The following is a 26,300-nucleotide window of genomic DNA, read 5'->3' as shown; positions in this document are numbered from 1 at the left end:
AATCTTATTTATACTAAAAGATTGGCTCAAGCTCAACATTGAAAATTAACTAAAAAAAAGAAAACGAGATAAAAATAAAACAAATCTAATAAACTAATATATATATATATATATATATATATACATATAATAAATCATTATAATTAAAATGTTAATCAATACGTTTAGTATAAGTAAGTATATATTTTCTTTCTCATTTATTTCTTATATTATATTATTAAATTAATTAATTAATTAAAACTCTTATTGGGGGGGGGGGGGGGGGGGGGAGGGGAGGCTTCCCCCTGGATCGCCCCTTGGGCCCTTGGCACAATAAATATCGCTCATGTAAAATAATCTACAAAATACGCAAAATAGGCCATCGATGCTTCAAATTTAAATCAAATGTCACAAACTCGACACAGAAGGCGTTTCTTATGTACATTTGCATAATTGCATATGCCTCTCAAATGAAAATGTTTCTAAGAGAAATATCAAACTAAATCCTAAACCAAATCCACTTTAAAATAGTTAAAAATATTTTAATACTTAAGATATACTCCCTCCGTCCCACGAATCTTGATATGTTTGGTTTCGGCACGGGAGTTAAGCAGTTGTATATTAGTGTTTTAAATGTGTAATTAATAAAGAATAAAAGTGATAAAGTAACAAAGAAAGTAATAATTATTACCTTATTTGGAAATGTGTCAAGATTCGTGGGACGGCCCAAAAAGGAATACGTGTCAAGTTTCATGGGACGGAGGGAGTATAAATAAGGTTAATAGTGTTTTATGTCTCGAACTTTCAGCATTTTCCACAAAATGTCTCGAACTTTCATTTTCTCCTAAAAAACCCTAAACTTTCAGTTTTTTCCATAAAATATCCCACTATACAAAATTTAATGACGAAAAGAAGATAAAAAATCCTGAACTTTCAGTGTTTTCCAACAATGATGGTTCCCAATATGGTTTTCCAACAATGGCGGTCCCCAAAATATTTCTTTCGGTTAGATAATTCATCTTTTTTTCATCGAATTTTGTATAGTGGAACATTTTATGGAAAAACTAAAAGTTCAGGGATTTTTACGAGAAAATGAAAGTTCGGGACATTTTGTGGAAAACGCTGAAAGTTCGGGACATAAAACACTATTAACCCTAAAAAGTATCATCTTTTATAAACACAAACATTATGTGCTTAAATTAAATGGATGGACTTAAATACCCTTAGATATTGATGATTTTGTTTGATTTTTTATGAAAAATTTTACACATTTCTTACATAAATACGATTGTATTAAAAATGTGTAAAAAAAATGAAAAGAGAACAATTAAATAACTATCAATTAAAAGTCTATCTAGTCAGTGGCTATATCATTTAGCCGCTCGGAAGGCCAGATCATTTGGCATCTCCATATGAGCAACTTTATTAGCATATCTAAATAGTGGCTGATTTAGGGGAGTCTCCTCCCAAATTTTGAGAATTTTTAAATATATATATATATATATATATATATATATATATATATATATATATATATATAAAATACGAGAGATAAGATAATTATTGGGTTTAAAAATCATAGCATTCAAGCTATTTATTTAACATTTTACGATGGTTTGTTATATTAATATGTTAAATTTATGCTATTTTTATTCTCTTTTCATTTCACAGTTAGTTTTCAGTGTTGAGTTTGAGTCAATCATCTAATTAAAATAAGATTATGACCTATTAATAATGAAAAAAAGTTAATTTTTGTAGAAAATGAACAATTTCTTAAAAAAAAGAGCATAAATGTGGCTTTTACAGTATTTTCAATGTACTTGTTGTTGAATAATGGAATGAGAACATTTATTTATCATAGTAAGTGACTGAGTTATAGTCCTAAGTCCATTAAAATTTTATCTAAACACAAAAACGAACAGGGATTGACCAGAAAAATTTGAAAAATGTGATAGCCCCCAAACCACTGTGCAAATACTTTCGGGTTCTATACTTCTCCCCTAATGACATGTCCTGGATACACATGAAGAACTCTAACAAGTAGATAAAATCCCTACCTCTAAACATATGTGGAACTCTTAACAAGTAGATAACATCATGTTATATTCATGATATCTTGAATGCAGGGCCGGCCCTTCTTCAATTCAAATGGGGCAAAGGCCTAGGGCCCCCAAATTTGAGGGGCCCCCAAATTTAAAAATAGTTCTATTAGTAGTATTTTCCTTAAAAAAAATTATAAGTTAGTATTATTTATTAATTTTAAATTTATTAAATAAATATTATTTGATATTGATATTAAAGATTTATTTTAAAATTACAAGTGATATTATTTGATATTGTAAATTAAAATTGATAAAATTACATTTGCCGATTATTATGTCTGAAGAAAGATATATTAAATGTGCTAACAATTTTGTATGAAAATGAGATATTGAAAATACATTATTTAGGGCAGGTAAACTTGATCTTAAAGATGTTATTGATGATTTTGCTTTTCAAAAGCTAGAAGATCTAAATTATTTAATTATTGTTATTTAATTTATTTTACTTAATAATTAATAATAAAGTTATGTAGTCACACAATCATGAGAGACACTCACATGCTATCTCTATTTGATGAGAAAAATCTCAAATTTTAGTGTGCATGTGTTGGCCAAGTGGTAAAGGGTTAATGGCTAAGGCTAAAGGTCTTGGGTTCGAGTCCCTTATGGAGCGGCCTTTAAATCTCTTTATTTAATAATGTTTGTTTATAAAATAAGAAAAAAAAATAATATATAAAAAAATCTCAAATTTTCATTTTTATAAGGGCCCTTTTTTTCGTTTTCGCCTAGGGCCCCAGGAATGTCAGGGCCGGCCCTGCTTGAATGTCATTCGATATGAGGTACTCGTCTTCAATGAGATCAAATAAAAGCCTAGCTACAAGACAATAATCTATATATTTTCTACGTCTCACTATAAGTGGCTCAAAATTTTTTGGCACGAAAATTAAAGAGAAAATGTAAATTTGTTAAAAATTGTAGGGTCCATACATTTTTAAGGGTTAAATTTTTCTATTTATGAAAATAGGTCACTTATAGTGGAATGACCCAAAATGAAATACATGTCACTTTTAATGGGATGAATGAAGTATATTTCATCAAGGGCGATACCATGTTCAATTCCATGCTTATCAAAATTTTGTTTACCATCGCCATAATCTCTGTCATTAGAGTGTTCATTCTAAGTAATGGGCCATCATTATTGTTTACTCTTCCATCCTAATCGACTTGGCTTTTTTTTTTTTTGATATTTGAAAATAAATAAATTATAATATAGAATCATGTGAATCTATATTTAATATATGATCCGTCATCGATAAGTGTGATCTTTTTTGTTATTTTCGTTTGTTCATAATAAGTATGGTCTTTTCATTTAAAAATATAGTGAAAATTTAAAATGTCATATTCCTTAAGTTATATGTAAAAAATGTTCTCTTTTATAAACATAAGCATTGTATGCCTTATTCTTTAAATACCTTTTGATTTGATGGATTTGCTTAGTTTTTTGTGAAAGTCTTACACATTTAACCGATTTGACAGCTATCAGTCATAAAAGTCAACGATCTGACAGCCATCAGTCAAGAGTACAAATGACCGGTGGGTGGCTAGATCATGTGGCCGACCGGGCAAACACATGATTTCACCGGACGAAAATATGATTTTATCGGCCGGACACATGATCTGGGTGGCTAGATCATGTGTCCGGCCGGTAAAATCATGTGTCTGCCTGGCCGGCCACATGATCTAGCCACCCACCGGTCATATGTACTCTTGACTGATGGCTGTCAGATCGTTGTCAAATCGGTAAAATGTGTAAGACTTTCACAAAAAACCAAGCAAACCCATTAAATGATAAAATAGGTACTTCGCATAATTGGACATAAAATGCTTAAGTTTATAAAGTAGGGCATTTTTTTATTTACAACATAAAAAATGGGGAATTTTTGCCTATTAAAAGTTAAAGATATACCCTTCTGTCGGCGATATCGTTTCGACTTTCATTTATAGTTGTAGGGTCCACACAACACTTTATTCTCTTAATTATCCTTATATTTTCATCAAAAAAGTACTCCCTCCGTCCCAATAAAAGTGGCCACATTTTCATTTTGGTTTGTCCCACTAAAAGTGGCCACTTTCTTAAAATGGAAATGTTTAGTATTTAATTAAGTTTAATTAATTAATTTAATTTAAAGTTTTAAGTAAATTTAAACCCTAACACACACACACACACACTGAGTGCCTCCCTCAACACACCCTCTCCCTCTTCTCTCTTCTTCTCCGGCGGACGGCCGCCGTCCCGCCCGCCCTCTCGTCTGCACTCTCCGGTTAACGACGCCGCCGCTGCGCCACTGTCCTCTCTCTTCCTCACTCTTCTCTTCTCCCTTGCTCAGAACAAACAACCAAGATACGCCCAGCCAGAGGGATTTGGAGAGGGCGAGAAGCGACGCGACGGCGCCGTCGATTTGCGCCACCATGTTCCGATTTTGAGGGCTGATCTTGGAGATGGTGGCTAGGGTTTGCAGCGCCTCGAACAAATCCGACTCAACTTGTGATTTGAAGGCTCCGCCGCCCACCTCCATCATCTTCCCTTAATCTCTCTTCCTTCTGTCACCACGCTGCTTCAGGGTCGAGAGATTCAGAGGGATTCGGGCAAAATCAACGAGAGCTTGGTGGATCTGTGCGCTGTAGGGTCGAGACCTTCGGAGGGATTCAGGCGAAATCGACGAGAGCTTGGTGGATCTGTGTGCGGTGGGGTCGAGAGATTCAGAGGGATTTGGACGAAATCGACGGATTCGGAGGGAGTCGCTTGAATCCCCTTACGATTTGCTGTAATTCGGCCGCCTGAAGAACTTTTGGTTTGCGATTTGAGATGTCTAGTTTGGGTGTCTGGTTTGCGATTTGATAGAGGGGCGAGCGGCGATCGCCGGCGTTGCCGTCGCCGCTGTCGTCGTCGGCGGCCTGAAAATGGAGAAGAAGACAAAGATTCAAGTTCAAGAAAGACTTAATTAACTCTTTAATTTTGGTGGACCACACTTAATTAAAACATAACAATCCCTTTCTTAATCTCCGTGCCAAAAAGAACGTGGCCGCTTTTAGAGGGAGTACCTTTATTGTGGGGCCCAAACTCCACTCACTATAATATCCACTATTATCTACTCCCTCCGTCCCTGAAATAAGTTCATCTTTTTCCTTTTTGGGACGTCCCCCCAAATAAGTTCATCTTTCTTTCTTTCCATTTTTGGACAACTACCCCACCACTAATAATACTTTATTTATTCTTACTTTTCACTTTTTCACCACTCCCAATACTAATTATAACACTTTTTTCACCTTTTCATCACTCCCAATACTAATTATAACATATTTTTCTCCACTATCAATACACTTTATCACTTTTCCTTAAAACTCGTGCCGTCCCCAAAGAGGAACTTATTTTGGGGACGGAGGGAGTATTATTATTCATTACTTTTTTTAAAAACTCGCACCGTCCATAATGTGAAAACGATATCGCGGACTGATATAATATAATTTTATATTTTATCTCATTCACATGTAGTAATATTTAGGAAACACTTATAACACAAAATATTTAGTATTAGTCACTTATCTAAACTAATTTAGTGAAATTATTTTTTCACTTTATACACATATTTTAATATTTTTTAAAAATATTTTAACAAAAATGCATGCCCAAGTCCAAGAATTACAAATTCGAGAACAGATGTAAGCCGTCGATATGGTAGAAGGGGGTGATGATGTCCGAGTCGTAGACAAGATCACCTCTCACTTCATTCATTCTTGTTGTTTATGACGATGTGATAATTCCAAGGTTTTTCAGTCAGTTCTGTATGACGACCTAGTTTGGTGGGCCCCACCCTCACTGAAACTTGCAGCACAGAACTCCGCTGTGGGCCCCGCACCCCCCTCTGTCAGACGCAAAGAGAAAGAGGGTCGGTGGGCCCCGCCCCCCACACACCCCTGCTCCTTGATTCTGACGCACACACCACACACACTCGTCGGCTGCTGCCCATCCCTTTCCTTCCCACTCCATTCGCGAGCACACAATTCACAATTCCCTCCTCCTCTCTGCTGGTAAAGATCTGTTTTTTTTTTTTCTTTTCATTATCTGTTGCCCTATCTCTCTCTCTCTCTCTCTTATTAGCATATGAGCAATATTCCTGTGTGTGTTTTTAGCCATATTCTAATCGCTTCGTTTCTGTCTCTTTCATCTTGGGCCTGCGGTGATGGAAAAAGGTAGGTGTTTCACTCTTGGTTGGTAGGACTTTCATAGAGAGAGAGAGTACTTCTATGTGGTGAAAGGATTCTCGTTGCGTTGTTATTAGCGTTTTTGTCTCTGACTTTTACCCGGGCCTTCTTCTTTTAACATCATTTCACCTCTCTGAGCAAAAAAGCTGTGACCTTTGCAAGATTTTTGCAGACTCCTTCCCTTGTTTATGCTCTCTCTCACCTCAGGTTTGTGTTGCAGAGAATGTGTTTTCTGTTCAAGATTCTTGGCTTTTGAAACGTGGGATTTTTTATTTTTCTGCTTTGTGAATTTTATATTCAAAATCTTGCCATGTTTTCTGTTAGATCCCAAGAGTTTCACTGTTTGGTTGTTGTTTGGAGCTTTTTTTGACTGGGCTTTAAATGTTTGCTTAGTTTCCAAACTGGTCCTTTTTTAAGGTTTTGATGATTGGTTGTTCTTTTCCTCTCAGATCTATGTTTTCACTTTTCAAAAATTCTATTTTAAGATATTTTATGTAGTCTTTTGTTTTCACTCATGAACTAGGGAATGAGATGCATTTGGTTTGATGTTTTCTTTCGTTGGTTGATCTCTTGTTTGATTGAAGTCACAAGTCGTTTCGTGTTCGTGTTTGTGATCGCTCTGTTTTTGGTGATGCGATTCTTGCAAAATGTACTTAATTTTCTGTGTGTTGCTTGAAGAGTAATTTTTATGTCTGTGCAGCTTGAAAGTGCAATTTCAGTGTGAGTATCATCAAATATTACCATGAACTTTGTATTTCTGTATAGTTCATATCACTCCCACTGAGTGCTGCATAATATTATTATTACTGAATTTTGTTGAAAAATGCTGCAGTTGATGTAGCCACAATGAGCGTATGAATCATCAATTTGTAGAGTACATGTTTGTGTACAGATTGGGAGGCTGAAATTGATTGGTTGATTGGTTTGCTATATATAAGTATGTTGCATTGCCTTGAACAATCATCTCGAAGTAATCTTGATCTACAGAGAGGGTTTTATGAGTAAAAAAGGCGATCAATGGTTGTTTATTCGTGCAGTTTTTTTTTTTTTCAAGTTCTTGGAGGTACCTTTTGCATTTCCTTTGATCTCGAAAGAGGGATCTTATGAGAAAAAGAAGGCGAACAATGGGTGTTTATTCGTGCAGTCTTGTTTTTAATTTTTTGGAGCTACCTTTTGCATTACCTTGAACAGTCATCTCGAAGTAATCTTGATCTCAAAAGAGAAGGGTTTTATGAATAAAAAAGGCGATCTATAGCTGTTTCTTCATGCAGTCTTGTTTGTAAGTTTTTGGAGGTTACCTTTTACTGATGTAGAAATTGATGCAATTGTGCAGGAATGGAGCTGCTTGACTAGAAATATGTAGAAGGAAGTGGCACACATCTTTCGTTGAAACATGAGTTCATGTAAGTGGCTAGTAAAAAATGGGAGGGTGGGGATGGTGTAATCTCTCATACTTTATAGTTGTGTGCCTTCTGCTAGAGGCAGCTAACAGTTGAATTGCTCGGAAACGTATGGCTGACCTAAAGGGTGAGACAGTTGGTGCAAATGCATCACCTGAGTGCAAGCTGATCAAAGATTGTGTGGCTCGTCGTGGTTATGAGGGTATGAATCATGTGGGAGCCTTGAAGAGGCTGTTTTCGCCATCAAGATTATCGGGTTTTGAATCAGCAGATAGTGAGAGCAGGCATGGATCGACTCTGGCCTTTGAGAGTAGCTCAAAGTGCCATGAGGCTGATATGCAATCGTCATCTGTTGGAGCTGGTTCTACGCGTGTGAAGAGTGAGATCAGCACGGAGACGGATTCAACTCCCGGGAAGGGGAGTCTTGAAATGGATACTAAGAGTAAACAGAGGAATCATCTAGTTGGTGGCGAAGACGGGTTGAGTACGAGTACGGTGGTGCAGGATTCTCAACACAGGACTGAATCTTCGTGTTCGAACTCTTTAGCTGCTGTGGTTCCTGTTTCCTTAGCCTATCAAAGCTATCAGGATACCTCGAAGGAAGCTTACTTGTTCCGGAATTGTGGGAGCTCCATAGATAGTTCGAACTCAAAGGCCTTTGATCGCAGCCCGGAAGAGCCAGTGACGGCCAGTTCTGAGTCAGGTGTATCTGCTCAAATCGCGAATAAGGCTAGAAGAAACACGAATGCTAGGAATAGTGTGAAGATTTCGTCGTTGGGTGGAAACCATTCTTCATCAATGATCACTAAGAGAGAGCGAGAGAGAAAGATTTCTCGTAGCTGGGATCTCGAGGCAGAAACTCCTGAAAATGGAGAAGTTCTGAAAGAGGCTGACAATGTGAAATGCGACAGTAGAGAAGGTGGAAGTGTGTTGGCAACAAAAGGCAAATCGCTAGAGACGGGCTCTGAGGTAATGGACAGATACAAGGATGAACTTTGGGTGAATGAATCTGCTGATTCCTCAATGGCGAAGCACGGTAAGAGATCTGTGAAAGACGAGGATAAAGCTGTTGCTGGATTCGATCTCAACAAAGACTTCAATGCAGACGAGCTAGACGATTGTGTGCAGCCGGTTCTGGCTTCTGTCTCGTCTCACAGCGTGATACATGTTGTGGCAAAAGCTGGGATACCTAGTGGCCAACGGCCTATGATTCCATTGAAATTCGAAGGCGGTCTAGGCTGGAAGGGCACTGCCCAAACAAGTGCTTTTCGTTCCACTGCTTTCTCGAAGAACTTGAATGGAACAACACGTTCCACGAATCACGGGCCAAGAGACCTCGAGGGCTTCACAGAAATTGACCTCAATGTTGCTGTTGAAGAAGATGTTTCTTATGAGATTCCAACGGAGCATGAGGGGGTATCCTCACCTTCGACATTGCAAGATTCTCATCCCAAGAGCCCTTGGATCGATCTCAACTGCCTCTATGATGCTGCTGAAGAGTTCACTCAACCTTCCATCCCACCTAAACAAGAAAACTCACCGTTGGTAGGCTTGAACTTGGATACAGAGAGATCCAGCAACGCTCACTGGCTTGGCCAAGCTAGCCAGTTTCTCGGGAGCAAGAATCCTGGCTTCCCAGATCCGGTATCCCGGGATTTAAGTTTCAACAGGAGCGTTTACTTGGCTGATTTGAGCACTATACAGCAGATGGCCAACAGTGGCCATACCCTAATGGCCTCACCACAGTTTCTCCAGCGAATGGAGCTCGTTCCACGAGTAGCTTCACGTTTCTCACCATCCAGCGTCAACCAGCCTGGCACCACACCCTATACCAGATACTTTCACGAGCATGGCATCTTCCCAGAAGCAGTAAACCCCGGATCGGTTCACAGCTTTTATCATCCAGGCCAATTTATTCAAGAACAGAGCAGTAGTAGCAACATTGCAGCTTTTGTCCCCAAACTCGAGCTCAAAACTGAAGATCTCTTGTCAGCAAGTGGTAGCAAGGGAGACGGGCCTAGGTACTTCCCGTTTCTCTCTAGAGAATCCCCGATGGGAGAACATATGCTGCATCAAGAAGCTTGGTACGCGGCATCTTTGAAAAGGAAGGAGCCCGAGGGAGGACTGGACTGCAAACAGCTTATCTAATTCGTTCGTTCCATTTTGCTGCTCGAGCTCTTAACACGAGTTTATGAATATGGGATTTAGCCATGAAAACCTTGCTCAGCTATGTTTAGTAAGTTTTCATATTTATCAAATATTTTGCCACTTTCACATTGGATTAGCTTAGTAGATTTTGCTGAACTTGTGCATATCGAATATCCTTTTTATCTGAGAATTAGTTGTAGAATACATTGATACCTTCAATATTCTGTTTTTTTTTTCCTACAAAATTCATTGCTTCATATTATATGCTTTCAAACTTGTGCACTTCTCTATATCTCAACCTAAAAGGGCCTTCAACGATTGTTTGCATGACTCAACTGCTAGAGTAGCTCTGGCCCGTCTAAGATTCTTCCTTGGGCTAGTTAAGTTGAAGTCTTTCGTAGCAGGCTCGTTGATTCTTGATTAGAGAGCCCGAGCCCAAGTTACCATACCCGGCTTGGACCCCACTCATCACTTAGCCTTTGTCGTTCTTAACCTCTGGAACTCCGTTGGACCACCCAGTAGGTTTGTAGTTATCCATTGAAGAATCCTTTTTTTGCTTAAAGGTTATTTAAATGAGAAAAGTTGAATATGCAGGGAGAATCTTGACACCCAAATATGCATATTCTTGAATAGCTTTAGCTTTTTTCCTGCCTTTTTATCACAATGGTGAATAATCTTGAGAGGATTTGATACTTCTTGTGCCAGACCAGTGTTTCACTTGATGAGAAATGTTATGGGAAAAAGATAGGATGATATTTCTATCCTTGTTCTTGCTGTATACGTGTTATAATCGGGCCTTGACATTGACATGCTACACCTCATGATTTACACTTGCATGAATTCTATGGTGAAGTGAATGTTGTGTATAGTATATGTAGGTGTATCATCACCCTAAGGTGAATAATAGGGAATTCTAATAGTGAATTCAAGAAAATTTAATATCCAGAAATTTATGATATGTTAACATGTGCAAATCTTTTCTGTCTTGTTGGTAAGTACTTGAAATATGACAGAACCAGCAAAACAAGATGTCAGAAATCTTGAAATTTTTTGGACCCTTTTCTGTTTTTGGTTGGATGTTAAGAGGTTTTAATATATAGTACTCCCTCCGTCCGCGATATCGTTTTCACATTTGCCATTTCGATTCGTCTGCGATATTGTTTCCATTTCCATTTATAGTTGTAGGGTTCACATAACACTTTATTCTCTTACCTTTAATTTTCATCAAAAAGTACATTTATTGTGGCGCTCAAATTTCACTCACTACAATATTTACTATTATCTACTATTATCTATCATTTTTTTTATAAAATATGTGCCGTCCACAATATAGAAACGATATCGAATGGAGGGATTATTTCATTGTTTTTGTTTTACTTTATTTTCTTGTGAAATGAAGGAAAATAACCATTGTTTAAAATGCAGAGCCCAAAAGCTGGCATGAGCAGTTCCTAACTTCCTATCTCAATTTTAAGATACAAGACAAAATACAAAGCATACATTCTCCTCCTTTTAAAGATTCCCCTTTTAGCAGTCCTACTTATTTCATTCCTTTTTCCAACCAGACTCGCTCTATATATATATAATATATATATATATATATATATATATATATATATTTAACACTAATTATTAGGGAAAAATTTATGTTTTGGTCAATTTTCAAATTTAGAAGTTATAATACATTTTCGAGTTTCACATATTAATACCCAATGACGTATTTTGATTTCAAGTTTAAAATAGTTCATTTTTTTTTACTTGAGAAGAAGAGAGCGATAAAGTTTGAATCTTAAATATGCTTTTTTTAGGACGAATGATTCAATTTTTTCAATACTAGAAAATCGGGTTGACACTCCAAATTTCAGATATGTTAAAGTCGAAAGCATGTCTAAATCTGAAAATTGACCCAAATTGAAGTATAAAATAATAGGGGTTATGGCCAAAAAATACACGAATTTTAAAAAAAGTTGCAATTTTCACATAAATTTTCAATTAAGACAAAAAATACATGAATTTATATTTTTGTTGCACTTTTCACTTGATTTTGACTTTCGACGAAATTAGAGCTTTGTTGACAGTCGAAAATTCACATGATGTTGGTCTAATTTATGATAATGAAGAACATTTAGAAGCTCAGAGGTCTAATAAAGTAAAAATTAATATATTTGATTTAATTTTGATTGTTAATTAAGTTCTAATTTCATTAAAAGTCAAACTTATGTGAAAATTGCAACAAAAATATAAATTCATGTATTTTTTTGGCTTAATTAAAAATTCATGTGAAAATTACAATTTTTTTCAAAGTTCGTGTATTTTTTAGCCATAATAATCCCAAAATAATATTCCCCATTTATTATCAAATCCCACTAATACTGTATTTATTTTTCTATTGGAAATAATCCAAAACACGTCCACGAGCTGTGAGTATATACTTTTATTCACTAAAAATGAAACTTAGGTTTTATATTTGTCCATTTTATAAGCCTTAGCCCATTATAAGCTCTACAATTAACACATTATTTGTTCAGGCGTTTATATTATCACGTCATATTGTCACATGTGCTCTATTTTTTTATTTATTTTTTTAGAATTATAGAAGACATCTATTATATAATCAAATAAACTATCCACATGCAGGCGGGCCTTCTACATCACATAAAAATGAAAAAATAATCGCATGCAGATGGAACCACTATCCATACAAAGATGAGAAAAGTGCATCACACGCAGACCAGATTAAACTTAAGACATTTCACAATAAAAAATCTTTGAATACCTCAACTTTATCTAATATATCCTTTTATTAGATAACCAATTACTACGTATTTCTTTTGCCGAATGCCCCAACATGCATGGCATATTTTCATGACACTATGATATATATAGTGGATCTCCTTTTACTTAGTGCTATTTTTTTTTTATTGTAAAGGTATCAACGCAATCAAAATAAATAAATAAAAATGAGTGGAAATTTTTCTTGGGTGAATAAGGGAAACCGACGCCAATTTCATCATCCAAAATTCAATGCAGCAATAGCGAAATATTTTATGTCTTTTATTCCGTAATTATTAACACACACAATACATCTTTGTAATATCATATGATGGATGACATGTCTATCTAACAAAAATGCTTTGACCTATTGATAATTATAAATAGAAGGGTTAATTGTCCCTAAATACATTACCTTTTCTTGAATTCTACAATTGCACATCACCTTTAAAATCCGCCCCTAAATACACCATCTTTTCTTGAATTCTACAATTGCACATCACCTTTAAATCCGCCCCAAAATACATCACCTTTATATTTTTTCTGTTTTTGCACATGACTAAAAAATCCTCAAGAAATAAATTAAAGTGTTAATTTATAAATTTAAATATCTTTTTAGCAGCGGAAATATAATAAAATAAAATTCTTTATAAAGTTTAAAATCATATATATATATATATATAAGTATTTTCGTAAAGAAATAAATTCTCTAATAAATTTTTAGAAAAAACTTGAATTAAAAAAATAAACAAGTCATGACATTAAGAAAATAAAATGAAACTTTTATTTTAATAAATTTCACACGAATTCGATATAATTTGGAATTTAGAGTTACAATAATCAAAAGTACCACATGAATAATATAATGAGTTTGAAAGAAACATTTTTTTTTAAAGAGGTTCGACGCGCTCATTCGATTCTGCACGCGCCTCCAATGTTATTTACCTGAAATATTAAATATGGGATAAGCATACATAGTATACTTAGTGTGGGAACATGCAATTATTGGTCCACGTTAATAAAATGGTAACACATACGATCATACTCCCTCCGTCCCGCTATTTATGGCTCGCTACTTTTCGGCACGGAGATTAAGGAGAAGGAAATTAAGTGAAAAGGGGTGTGGTTCACGTGTGTTTAGTAATGGTTAATAATTCAAACTGATTAAACAAATTAGATACACATTCATTCAACGAAACCAAAACCAATCGAACTAATCTTGGCTTAAAAAAAAAAAAGCAATCGAACCAGTCAATCAAAATTTCAGGAACAAAGACTGAAATCAATCAACAATTTCAGGAACAGAGTATGAAAATTTCAGGAACATAAAATTTTCGAAACCAATCAAACTTTTCAAAAACCAATCGAACTCAAACAAATCAAACAAAATTGGAGAAATCTCAAGAACATAGAATGAAATTTGGAGAAATCGAAAATTTCAAAACGAAAACTAATCAAACACATCAAACAAATCAAGCAATTGGAGAAATCTCAATAACAAATCAATCGAAAATTTCAATCAAACATGGAGAAATCTTCAGAACAGATCTGGATCATCTTCTCGCTCAAGCCACCGCCGCTCGCACTCCGCCGCGCCGCGCCGTGCCGCTGCTAGGGTTTTACCCAGAGGGGTGGACGGTAGATAGACGCAGCCGGAGTGGGCTTTCTGCGCGAATCGCGGCAGATCGCCTTGAGCTTCTGTATCGTCTTCTTGCTCAAGCCACCGTCGCTCGGACTCAGCCGCGCCCCGCCGCTGCTAGGGTTTCACTTAGATAGGGTGGCTGGAGTGGGCTTTCGGGCACGAATCGAGGCGGATCGCCACCGTCCTCGCGCCGTCGTTTGTGATGCCCGCGCCACCGGTACAGGAGGTCGTCAAGGGCTTCAATCCGGATGACGAGGTGGACACCTTCTACAAGGACGGCTGGTGGAGGGGCGTCGTGAACCAGGCGCAGAGCCCACGGGCACAGATGCGTCGTGTACCAAGCGGCGCTAGGGTTTATGAGATGGTGAAGGTGGTGGCGATGGGAGACTCAGGCAGAGAGAGAGATAGAAGATTGGTTTTATGTTTTTTGGTGAAATGTGTGTATTTGCCTAATTAGTAATTAGAGTGTTCATTAGGGAGATAATTAGTGATTTAATTAAGATTAATTGTTCCCTTATTATTTCCTAAAATAGAAACGAGCCATTTATGTTGGGACAACCCAAAATGGAATACGAGCCATTAATAGCGGGACGGAGGGAGTAACATTCAAAACGACACAGTTTTGCCAATCTGGAAGCCACGTCATTTAAAGTGGTAACACCCTAATCTAATTAAAGTGTTAAATATAAATTTAAATATCTTTTTAGCAGCGGAAATATAATAAAATAAAATTCTTTATAAAAATAAATAAAGAATTTTATTTTATTATATTTCCGCTGCTAAAAAGATATTTCAATTTATAAATTAACAACTTTAATTTATTTCTTGAGGATTTTTTAGTCATGTGCAAAAACAGAAAAAATATAAAGGTAATGTATTTTGGGGCGGATTTAAAGGTGATGTGCAATTGTAGAATTCAAGAAAAGGCGGTGTATTTAGAGGCGGATTTTAAAGGTGATGTGCAATTATAGAATTCAAGGAAAGATGGTGTATTTAGGGGCAATTAACCCTAAATAGAATATCCAAATTATTTACTATCTACTAATAAGTCCCAATATTTAATTTCGGTCGTTGACAATCTGACGTGGAGTTCCGTTTTGTATTTATCAAATTGGCATGGATTAAACACCGTTTTCATAATAATAATAATAATAATAATAATAAATAGAATTCAAAATGCAATTTGTCGCTCCTACAGAATTTAACTATAATTATCAATAGTTGAAACTTGAAAGCATTTTTCACTACATGACTTTTAATTTAGATATTAAACTGTAATTTCCGCTTTTCGATACGACTCCTTTAAGATCCCATGAAGAAAGAATCCATGAAAAGAAAAGAGGAAAAAGTTGATTTCCCATGCCAGATAAAATCCCATTGAATTTTTCATTGCAGAATATAATCACACACAACACACAGTGATCAAACAAAGAGATATATACCTGCGTTGGGACCAACCTTATAATATTCCAATAAAACAATCATCTCTTTTCTTACAATAACATGTTACAAATGTACCTTCATCCCCTGTTTTTCATGACTCTGCCACTTCCTCCCCTTCTCTCTTCTCTCTTCACCATCTTCATCCAATCATAGTCCTCTCTCTCTTCCATCATGGCCAAACTAGTGGTGGAAGTTGTCGATGCGACGGACCTCATGCCCAAAGACGGCCACGGCAGCGCTAGCCCCTTCGTTGAAATCGAGTTCGAGGGGCAGCGCAAGAGAACTTCGACCAAGCACAAGAGCCTCAACCCTACCTGGAACGAGAAGCTAGTCTTCAAAGTTAGGAATCCCATTGCTCTGCCCTCTCAGACCATCGAGGTCTTCGTCTACAACGACAACAACCACGGCCACCACCGGAACTTCCTCGGAAAGGTACGGATCTCTGCCACCTCTGTACCCTCGTCGGAGGAGCAAGCCACCGTGCAGAGGTACCCTCTCGACAAAAGAGGCATCTTCTCCCATGTCAAGGGCGACCTCGCTCTCAGAGTGCATGCAGTGCATGGCCAGTCTGACTCGACAGATGCTGTCGAGCCAGACCAGGAAGAGGTTCCTGCTCCGGACAACCGCCCACCACCGGAGGCGGTGGCCCATGATAAGACTGACAAGAGCAAGAAGGGGAGAGGCATGAAAACCTTCTACTCGCTTGGGAATGGTTATGCGAGCGGGGTCCCCGCTCCCGCACCCAAGGCGGAGCCTACATCTGCTACCACGACAGTGATGCAAATGCAGGCTCCGACCCAGAAGCCAGAGTACGGGGTGGTGGAGACCACCCCGCCCCTAGCTGCGAGGCTGGGGTACTGGGGGAGGGACAAGACTGCGAGCACCTACGACATGGTCGAGCCGATGGAGTTCCTCTACGTAAGCGTCGTTAGGGCCATGGACCTCCCGGTGAAGGACGTCACTGGGAGCCTTGACCCATACGTGGAGGTGAAAATCGGGAACTACAAGGGCGTGACGAAGCACTTCGAGAAGAATCAGAATCCGGTGTGGAACAAGGTGTTTGCATTCTCAAAGGAGATGCTGCAGACAAGCCAGATAGAGGTGACTGTGAAGGACAAGGATGTATCCAAGGACGACTTTGTCGGGAAGGTGACCTTCGAGGTGCCCGACGTGCCCACACGCGTGCCCCCCGACAGCCCCCTGGCCGCGCAGTCATACAAACTGCTCGACAAGGAGGGGCAGCTACTGAAGAGAGGAGACATTATGCTGGCAATATGGATGGGGACTCAAGCAGATGAGGCCTTCCCGAGGGCATGGCACTCAGATGCTTATACCATAAACGAGGATGACATGATAACCACCCGATCAAAAGTTTACTACACGCCAAGGATGTATTACCTCAGAGTCCATGTGATTGCGGCTCAGGATCTGGTCCCTTCGGACAAGTCGAAGCCGCCCGATCCGATCGTGAGGGTGGAGATCGCGGGGCAGGGGAGGACGACGAGGGCCGCGACCACAAAGGGCGTGAACCCGGAGTGGAACCAGGAGCTCATGTACGTGGCGTGCGAGCCTCTGAACGAGTACATACGCGTGAGCGTGGAGGACAACGCGGCCGGTGGGGAGACGATCGGGAGGTGCCTGATCCCGGTGAGGGACGTGCCCAAGAGGGTGGAGACGACGAAGCTGACAGACGCCAAGTGGTACGTGTTGCAGAAGGTGTCCGTGGCCGGGAACGAGGAGGATCAGAAGAAGGATAAGTTTGCGAGCAGGGTGCTTCTCCGGCTCAGCATCGACACGGGGTACCACGTCCTCGACGAGACCATCCACTTGAGCAGTGACCTGCAGCCGGGTGCAGGGCAGCTCAGGAAGGCCAGTGTGGGTGTTCTCGAAGTCGGGATATTGGGGGCCAGGAACCTGCAGGCGATGAAGGGGAAGGAAGGGAAGCTCACTGACGCCTACTGCGTGGCTAAATATGGGAACAAATGGGTCAGGACCAGAACTCTAGTTCACAACTTGCATCCTCTGTGGAACGAGCAGTATACGTGGGACGTGTACGATTCCTGCACCGTCATCACCATAGGCGTTTTTGACAACAATCATGTCAACGGTAGGGATGGGAAGGATCAGCGGATGGGGAAGGTGAGGATCAGGCTGTCTACCTTAGAAACCGATCGCGTGTATACGCACGCGTACCCCCTCCTCGTAATAACCCCCGGGGGTCTAAAGAAAAACGGCGAGCTCCACCTGGCCATCCGCTTCACCTGCACCGCGTGGGTGCACCTGCTAGCGCAGTACGGGCGGCCTTTGCTACCAAAGATGCACTACATCCAGCCCATCCACATCAAGCATGTGGAGCTTCTCCGCCACTTCGCCTCCACAATCGTGGCCTCCACCCTGGGCCGGGCCGAGCCCCCCCTGGGGGGCGAGGTGGTGGAGTACATGACGGATGCGGACAACCACATCTACAGCATGAGAAAAAGCAAGGCCAACTTCTACCGGCTCATGCTGGTGATCAATGTCGTGCAAGACGCGTCCACGTGGCTCCGCGACATCTGCTTGTGGAAGAAGCCCCTCACCACTCTGCTGGTGCACCTGCTCCTGGTGATTCTCATCTGCTACCCTGAGCTCATCTTCCCCACATTCTTCCTCTACCTCTTCTCCATCGGAATGTGGAACTACAGGCTCAAGCCGAGGCACCCGCCCCACATGGACGCTGGCCTCTCTCAGGCGGAGGGCACCACCTCAGACGAGCTGGATGAGGAGTTCGAGCCTTTCCCAACCCCACAGTCGAGAGTGCTCGACATTGTGAAGATGAGATACGACAGGATACGGACGGTGGCGGGACGGGTTCAGACTGTGTCCGCGGACATGGCGATACAGGGAGAGAGGATCCTCTGCTTGCTGAGCTGGAGGGATCCGAGGGCAACCGCCATATTCACTGCTTTCTCGTTCGCGTGGGCTGTGCTTCTCTACATCACGCCTTTCCAGATCATCGCCCTCCTCATCGGCCTCTTTGTGCTGCGCCATCCGCGGTTCAGGTACAAGGTGCCGCCGATACCGGTTAACTTCTTCAAGAGGTTGCCGTCGAGATCAGACTCACTTCTCTGAGGAATCACTCTACCCCTTTCTAAACAAAAAAAAAAAAGGAAAAAAAACAAGAATTTTATGTAGTGAATGAATAAATCAAATAAGACTGCAACAAAAGCATCAATGTTTATGAGCCACAGTTTTTTTTTTTTAATGACAGTATTCAGTTTCAAATTCAATGTATTAAGCAGAACAGTTTTTTCTCTTCTTTCTGTTGACTGATTTTTGGTTATATTCAAGATTTCAATATCTTAGTGTCTGTAACTTTACCTTGGGAAATCTGTCTGTTTGTAATAAGACTATAAGAGTGTTTTCACTTTCAGGCCAACTCTTTTATGAAATTGGTTCATTTCTTCTCAGACATTTTGTCAAACATGTGGAGCACGCAATGTTGGAACTCCATTAAATGTATCGTACCTGCAAATAATGACTGGTTTCAACGATTTAAATGTGGGTTTCAGTTCGTCTTGACTCTTGCATCGCATGCAAGAAAAATAGCAACTTTACACGAAGATCAATCTCCCACAAAAAGAAGGAACAGTTTTTCTCTTCTTTCTGTTCACTGATTTTTGGTGATGGTCAACGTTTCAATACCTTCATTCCTTCTTAGTCATTTTCTCAAACACCTATTGCACGCCATTAAAACGTACCTGCAAACAGTGACTGGTCTCAATGATTTGAATATGTGGGTTTCAGATCATCTTGTATCACATGCAAGAAAAATAGCAGCTGTACACGAAAATCAATCACGCAAGAAGAAGAAGAAGAAGAAGAAGAAGAAGAAATTGTTGTAGGATTTGATATTGTTTTTCATAGCATTGAATAGCATAAAGCGGATAAAATAACGAGCTTTTGAAAAAGAGAGTTTTTTGGTGCCCGCTTTGATGTTTCGATTAGGATTAGGTCTCCTCCACGAGATGAATGAAATAATTGACTGGTAATAATATTTAAGGATGAATATTTATCTATAAATACATAATTTGATTTTTTTTTTCAAATTACACACAACTTTTTAATTATAAATATACGACCTTTCAGTGTATATATATATATATATATATATATATATATATATATATATATATAGGGAGAGGTTCAGGAAAGAACCATAAATAAAAAAGAACGGAGAACCATTTTCAGTCATTCGATTATTAAGATCTACGGTGGATGTATCATCTTGTTGGATGAATGCGAATCCTGGGTTCGAATCCTGAAGGGAGCAATTTTTTTTATTTTTTTGAGTGCATTAATTTTAACAGCGAATGCATTAATTTTTACAGTGAATGCATTAGATTTGATGGTTCTCACGTTCTCACAAATAATGTAGTTCTCTCTAGAACCACACCCTATATATATATATATATATATATATATATATATATATATTATTTTACACACAATTTTAAATTTTACCAAAATCGAATGAGATCGTACGAAAGTGTCCCAACAACATGGCATCAATATTGGAGCTGACATCATATGATTAAATGAACCTTGTACATTTAATATGAAATTTCATAATTTGGTAAATATTGAAAATAACCTATGCTAATAGCTAATTATAACAAGTAACTCCCAATTTACGTAAGTGAACAAAGATGATTATTTGAGATTTTTTATTTGAGATTATTTGAGATTTCGTAGCTCGGTTCAAGTCAGATCGACGTCGATGAGAAATTTTATATAATTGCAATTTAATATAGTCTGAATTTTTAACAAATTTTTATTTATAGTTTCATGTTTAATTTATTTTTTGTATAAGCCTGATCTTGAAGAAATTATTTAGTTATAGCTACAATTGCACCAAAATTATGTTAATAGTTTATTCTTTATTGTAACTATAGCTAAAATGATGATCAATTGCATGTCACAAAAATAGAGCATAATGTATTCTACACGAAAAGAGGTTTCCAATGGTAGGTAGCACATCGTCATCGGACCACCACGTAGTCAAATTCGCACCTAAAAGTTAGTGCAATGATGCCAACTTTTAGACGTAATTCTAACTTCGTCAGTGGCCCAATAATGATTGGCTACCTATCTTTAAAAATCTCCTTTAGTGCATAATACATTAGGATTGATTTCGTGGCAGTAGTAATCGTTTCATGTGAAATTTAGATTTGAAAAAATGACTTTCATAGTTTTGATGTGATTCTAGCTATAATTAAATAATTTTTCGAAGTTCGGGCTATATAAAAAATAAATAAAAATTTAGGATATAAACTAAAATTTGTTGAAAGTTAAGGCTATAAATAATAAATAAATAATTAATCCTTTTTTTTAGAACAATTACTTGAGATAGATGAAGTAGGTTTTATTTAGGAAAATTCAAGACGAATTCGCTTATATATAATTACTACTGAAATATAGAGTGGCGCGATCTTTTTTTATAAAAAGGATGCCTTACAATTCCGATATCCCAATAATACTGAAACACCTAAAACACTACATATAATTAAATGAAACTCTGTACATGGGAATATAATTTCATAATTTGTGAAATTTTAGAAATGAATGATGAGTAACACTTCTTTTTGAAGCCGAGTCAAATAGATTACAACGTACAATCCCATTTCCTATTTATACTGCATAAAATCTTGAATGATCCTTAATCTTGGGTTCATCTTCCACAAGAAAAACTAATTAATCTTAAATCCACTAGCATCATACACATTTACATTGAATTTCAAATTTCCATGATATGTAAAGATCAAGAGGTTAGTAAATTCCAAATAATTTTCTCGAAAAAATCTCTCCCATCCATCACCAAAATATATGCCATCCTCATCCTTCAACAATTTTACTCGCCATTTGCCTCTGCAAGCGACTGTTAAAGTCGCATTTCCTTTTATATCTTTTTCCATATGCTTCAGAAATGGTGGTGGAATTCTCTATCAAAATAAATAAATAAATAAATTGACTATATAAAAAATAAAAAAATAATAGTACAAAATGAAAATTCTTTCGGGTGGAGGAATAATTTTTTTTTTTAAAGGGAAATATATGTTTTCTTTAAAAAAGAAGAAGATGTTTTAGGGGATTTTTTTATTCATATTTAGTTATTTGCATTATTTTCAAAGTGGGGTTGAAGAAAGAAGACTGAAATAATGAACATTTAGCCTTAAATCTGAAATAAAAAAATCAAGTCTAAAAAAAAAATCTGAAATAAAAAATACGTATATATGTAATAATCTACGAATTAAAAAGTGAAAAAAATGAGAACATTACCACGCCACATGTGCTTGTGCCAGGCAAAATAATCTTGTAAAAGCTTTGTTGATGAAAATCTTGATTTGGAACCGAGCTCTTACAATCACACATTTTTTTTTAGAGCTCTTTGATAGTTGAGATTTCTATATAAAAGAAATGGTTTTGATATATAATTGAGCATTTGTTGAACTAAGTACTCGACGAAAGTCTATAACGTTCGAAAGGGCATTTTAAATTATTTTTGCTGGAAATAGTTACTTTACAGATAGGAACTGTGCATGTCTGTCAGATTGAGAAATTTAGTAATATAGAAATTGCAAAAATTCCTTTAAAAAACTAGTAATTGCAAAATCTATGATATTTATATTAAATTGATTACTAAATTTATAGTATTTTTATTTCACTCATCCCGGAGAAATAGTCATAGTTTTTTTAGGATGTCCATAAAAATAATTATATTTTATTTATGGATATTAACCCACAACATATAACTCTTAATATATCAACTTATTTATCTATTATTTTACATAGTGAATCAATTTTTCACTTAGGGTGCATTTTTATTAGTTGTAAATTTATCATGGGAAAATGAGGGACAAACAAAATTTCACCCTTTAAATAATTCATTTCTTTTCCACCATTTCCTACAAAATAGAATTTAACCCTTACTCATTCCTCATTTTCATTACAATATCACACAAAAAAATAGGCGATAATATTATTCCTCCTTTGTGGCGTAAAAGAAGAATGAGTAATGGTCAAATTCTATTTGTAGGAAATGAGGGAAAATAAAGGAAAATTTAAAGGGTGAAATTTTGTTTATCCCTCAATTTCTCATGATAAATTTACAACTAAAGAGAACACTCACAGTACAATTAATTATCATTATTAACACTATCTCTATGATGAGACCCTTTAAGGAGAGATTCTTTTTTCACGCACAATATAATCAACCATTTTTATTAAAATTTGTGTCACTCTATAAGGGCATCCACAACGCGGCTCAAGCCCCCTGCCGAGCTGACGAGGTGGAGGTGCTTGAGTGCAGGACAAAAATTAAAGCCGGAGAATGGCTATTTTTGAAGGCGCAGCGTAATAAAAAAATATATAAAAATTTGACAATGGTTATTTTTGAAAAAAAAAAATGGCATCCTCTTACCGAAGTTCCGTCGGAATTTAGTTATTCTAATTTCATTTTAAATATTGTATTTTATTTTAAGTAATGTAATATTGAAATACTCCCTCCGTCCTTGAAATAACTTCCTTTTTTTCTTTTTTGGGATGTCCCCTAAATAACTTCCTCTTTCTTTCTTTCTATTTTTGGACAACTACCCTACCACTAATAATACTTTATTTATTCTTACTTTTCATTTTTTACTACTCTCAATACTAATTATAACACATTTTCACAACTTTCAATAATAATCATAACATTTTTTCTCCACTATCAATACACTTTACAACTTTTTCTTAAAATTCGTGTCGTCTCCAAAGAGGAAGTCATTTCAGGGACGGAATGAGTATAATTTTAATGAAATGTTGAATTTGAACATTAAAGAGTTATAATGAAATAAAATGAAAATGAGAAAATTAGAATATCAATGACATTTACAATTCATTGTTTTCTTTTCAATTTGAGAAAGATCAATGATTAACTTAGTTTGAGGTTGTATTTCTAGTTTTGAATAATTAAAAGTTAAAAGTTAATTGCATTAAAATATACAACATAGAAGCCAATGAGACTTAGCTCAAGTGACAAAGCTGAAACACCCAAAGATTCTCCTTCAGTCCTTTGTGAGAGGTCTTGGGTTCAATCTCGTCTGCATGCAATGTAGTTTTCTCATCTTTGTGTGTGTAGTTGTCCGATCTGTCTGTGAGTTGCTTATTTAATTATTTAATTATATAATAGATAGCTCTTGTAATTTTGAAAAAAAATATATACAATAAAGAAGAAATAACTCTAATAAATTATCACAATTAAAATGTCTCATTCTTTTTTTGACAATATATTTTCTCTGTACCTAATATTTAAATAATTTCCATCAATCCACTTTATCTACTTTTTACACATTTCTTAATCTCTGTGCCCAAAAGTTATGAGACACTACTATTGGGACGGAGGGAGTATATAATAAACATAAAAACTTGGGTACAATGAGGTGCACCGTACAATCAGAATGATCCGCACCCAAAATAATGTTATTTATAAGGTTTGGGTCAGGATATGAGTACGAATTAGGGTGCAGATTAGGGTTTAAGTGAGGGTGCAACTAGGTTGTATCCAAGACCACGTTTATAATAAATATATCTCTTGTAATTCTAAAAGAAAATTACAATAAAGAAGAAATAACTCTAATAAAATATCACAATTATCAATTAGAGATTAATTTTTTTGAAGAATCAATTAGAGATTAATTAATAGATCGAGAGTTTAAGTCATTTAATATACATGATTCTAAAAAAGAAATACTATACAATAAAGAAGAAATAACTTTAAGAAAATATCACCATTTAATGGTGATATTTTCTTAAAGTTATTTCTTCTTTATTGTAGAAAATATCACCATTATCAATTTGAGATTGACTAATAGATATAGAGTTTGAGTCATTGTAAGCGTATGTGAGCTATAACTCTAATAAAATATCACCATTAATCCATTATCAATTAGAGAGAGCGACGACAAATCAACTATTGTTCCCAACCTTGGTCGGAAAGGAGAAAGTCCAGGTTTCACATTTACAGTACGCCAACGATACAATTATTGTGTTTGACGATAATGAAAGGAACGCAGAGACGACAAAGGTCATTCTACAACTGTTCCAATTCATATCGGGACTTGCTGTCAACTTTAACAAGAGTAGTATCATGGGCGTTGGAATTCATGAAAACAAGGTAAGGGGGATGGCGGTGGAGCTCACGTACAAGGTGGGAACGTTTCCATTTAAATATTTGGGAATCAAAATTGGAGGCCGGTGGAAAAATGTCATTGACTGGAATGCGATGGTGGAAAAGATTAAAATGAAGATTGCGGGATGGAAGAAGAGAGTACTGTCCTTGGCTGGTTGCATTACTTTGCTAAAATCGGTCTTGCAAGCTATTCCCATTTAGGGCTGTAAACGAGTCGAGCCGAGTCGAATACAAGCAGGCTCGAGCTCGGCTCGTTTAAATATTCGGGTGTTCGAGCTCGGCTCGAGCTCGATTCGAGCTTTTATCTTGATGATTGAGCTCGGCTTGTCACCCACATACTAAGCTCGAGCTCGGTTCGAGTTCGGCTCGGGTGATGCTTGATAATGTCGAATTCGAGCTTGAGCTCGAGCTCGGCTCGTTAGATGTTCGTATATATGATGTTCAAGCTCGATTTTTTTATAAATTTAAGAAAATATTCTTAATTAATATGTTATTCGTGTTCGAGTTCGACTCGTTTAAGGCTCGTGTATTAACTCGATTGAAGGTTCGTGAACAGGCTCGCGAACATGTTCGCGAACAATCGAATTCGAACATGTTCACGAGCTCAACGAGCCGAGCACTGTCAAGCTCGAGCTCGGCTCGATAAAAATTTCGAGCTCGAAATAAGGCTCGAGCTCGGCTCGTTTATTATCGAATCGAGCTCCGAACGAGCTTTTTTCGAGCCGAATCTCAAATAGCTCGCGAGTAGCTCTGTTCATTTACAGCCTTATTCCCATTTATCAGCTCTCCTTTTCTTTTATTCCAAAAACCGTGGTGAGATGTTTTAATTCTATGTTTGGTAAATTCCTTTGGGGAGGGAACGGGAATGGGTCTACAATTACGTGGGTTAAGTGGAGCGATCTATGCCGCAATAAAAATGTAGGTGGGTTGAGCTTTAGGAACCTTGAGTGGTTTAATGAAGCTTTGATTGCAAAATGGCTGTGGAGGTTCCTAGAGGGAGGCGAGGTGCTGTGGGCAAAGATAGTAAGGTCAATTTATGGTGGTGTCGAATGGGGGGAAGAGGGGATGAGCTGCTCGGGGACAAGAGGGCAGGGAAGGGGGTGGTGGGCGAAGGTCATAGACGCTGGGGGAGGGGGTAGGTTGGTTTCTAGAAACCCTTGAGCGTCGAATAGGCGATGGTCGGGGCACCAAGTTGTGGTTAGATAGGTGGGTGGGGGAGAAACCTCTTAGGTGTAAGTTTCCGAGATTATATCATCTTTGTGAGAATAAAGAGCTGTTAATTAGTGAGGTGGGGAAGAGGGTGGATGGCAAATGGGAATGGGAGATCAAATGGAAGAGGGAGCTGTTCGAGACGGAGAGGGGGATGATTTTTAATTTTACTAATTCTCTACCAAATTGTGATCCAA

General features: G+C 37.5%; 2 protein-coding genes across 5 annotated transcripts; both read left to right on the top strand.

Annotated features, from left to right (window-relative positions):
• The first annotated feature begins 5,768 nt into the window (after positions 1 to 5,768).
• LOC131010213 (uncharacterized) lies at positions 5,769 to 10,077 on the top strand. 4 transcript variants are annotated; one of them, XM_057937631.1, is made up of 3 exons: positions 6,039 to 6,110; positions 6,273 to 6,491; positions 7,618 to 10,077. In XM_057937631.1, exon 3 carries the CDS (start codon positions 7,796 to 7,798, stop codon positions 9,830 to 9,832), a length of 2,037 nt encoding a protein of 678 aa, XP_057793614.1. In that variant the 5' UTR covers positions 6,039 to 6,110; positions 6,273 to 6,491; positions 7,618 to 7,795; the 3' UTR covers positions 9,833 to 10,077. The 4 variants fall into 4 exon arrangements, with proteins under 4 accessions (XP_057793615.1, XP_057793614.1, XP_057793616.1 ...); XM_057937632.1 differs by lacking the exon at positions 6,273 to 6,491 and having other exon boundaries at positions 5,769 to 6,110; XM_057937633.1 differs by lacking the exon at positions 6,273 to 6,491 and having other exon boundaries at positions 6,051 to 6,272.
• Positions 10,078 to 15,650: 5,573 nt separating this feature from the next.
• Positions 15,651 to 19,035, top strand: LOC131010212 (multiple C2 domain and transmembrane region protein 6). The gene has a single exon (XM_057937630.1). The coding sequence runs from the start codon at positions 15,861 to 15,863 to the stop codon at positions 18,795 to 18,797; it is 2,937 nt and encodes a 978-aa protein (XP_057793613.1). The 5' UTR covers positions 15,651 to 15,860; the 3' UTR covers positions 18,798 to 19,035.
• Positions 19,036 to 26,300: the final 7,265 nt, after the last annotated feature.

This window comes from Salvia miltiorrhiza, chromosome 2 (assembly GCF_028751815.1).
Source record: "Salvia miltiorrhiza cultivar Shanhuang (shh) chromosome 2, IMPLAD_Smil_shh, whole genome shotgun sequence".
Lineage (NCBI taxonomy): Eukaryota > Viridiplantae > Streptophyta > Magnoliopsida > Lamiales > Lamiaceae > Salvia > Salvia miltiorrhiza.
This window is presented reverse-complemented; position numbering and strand designations above follow the sequence as displayed.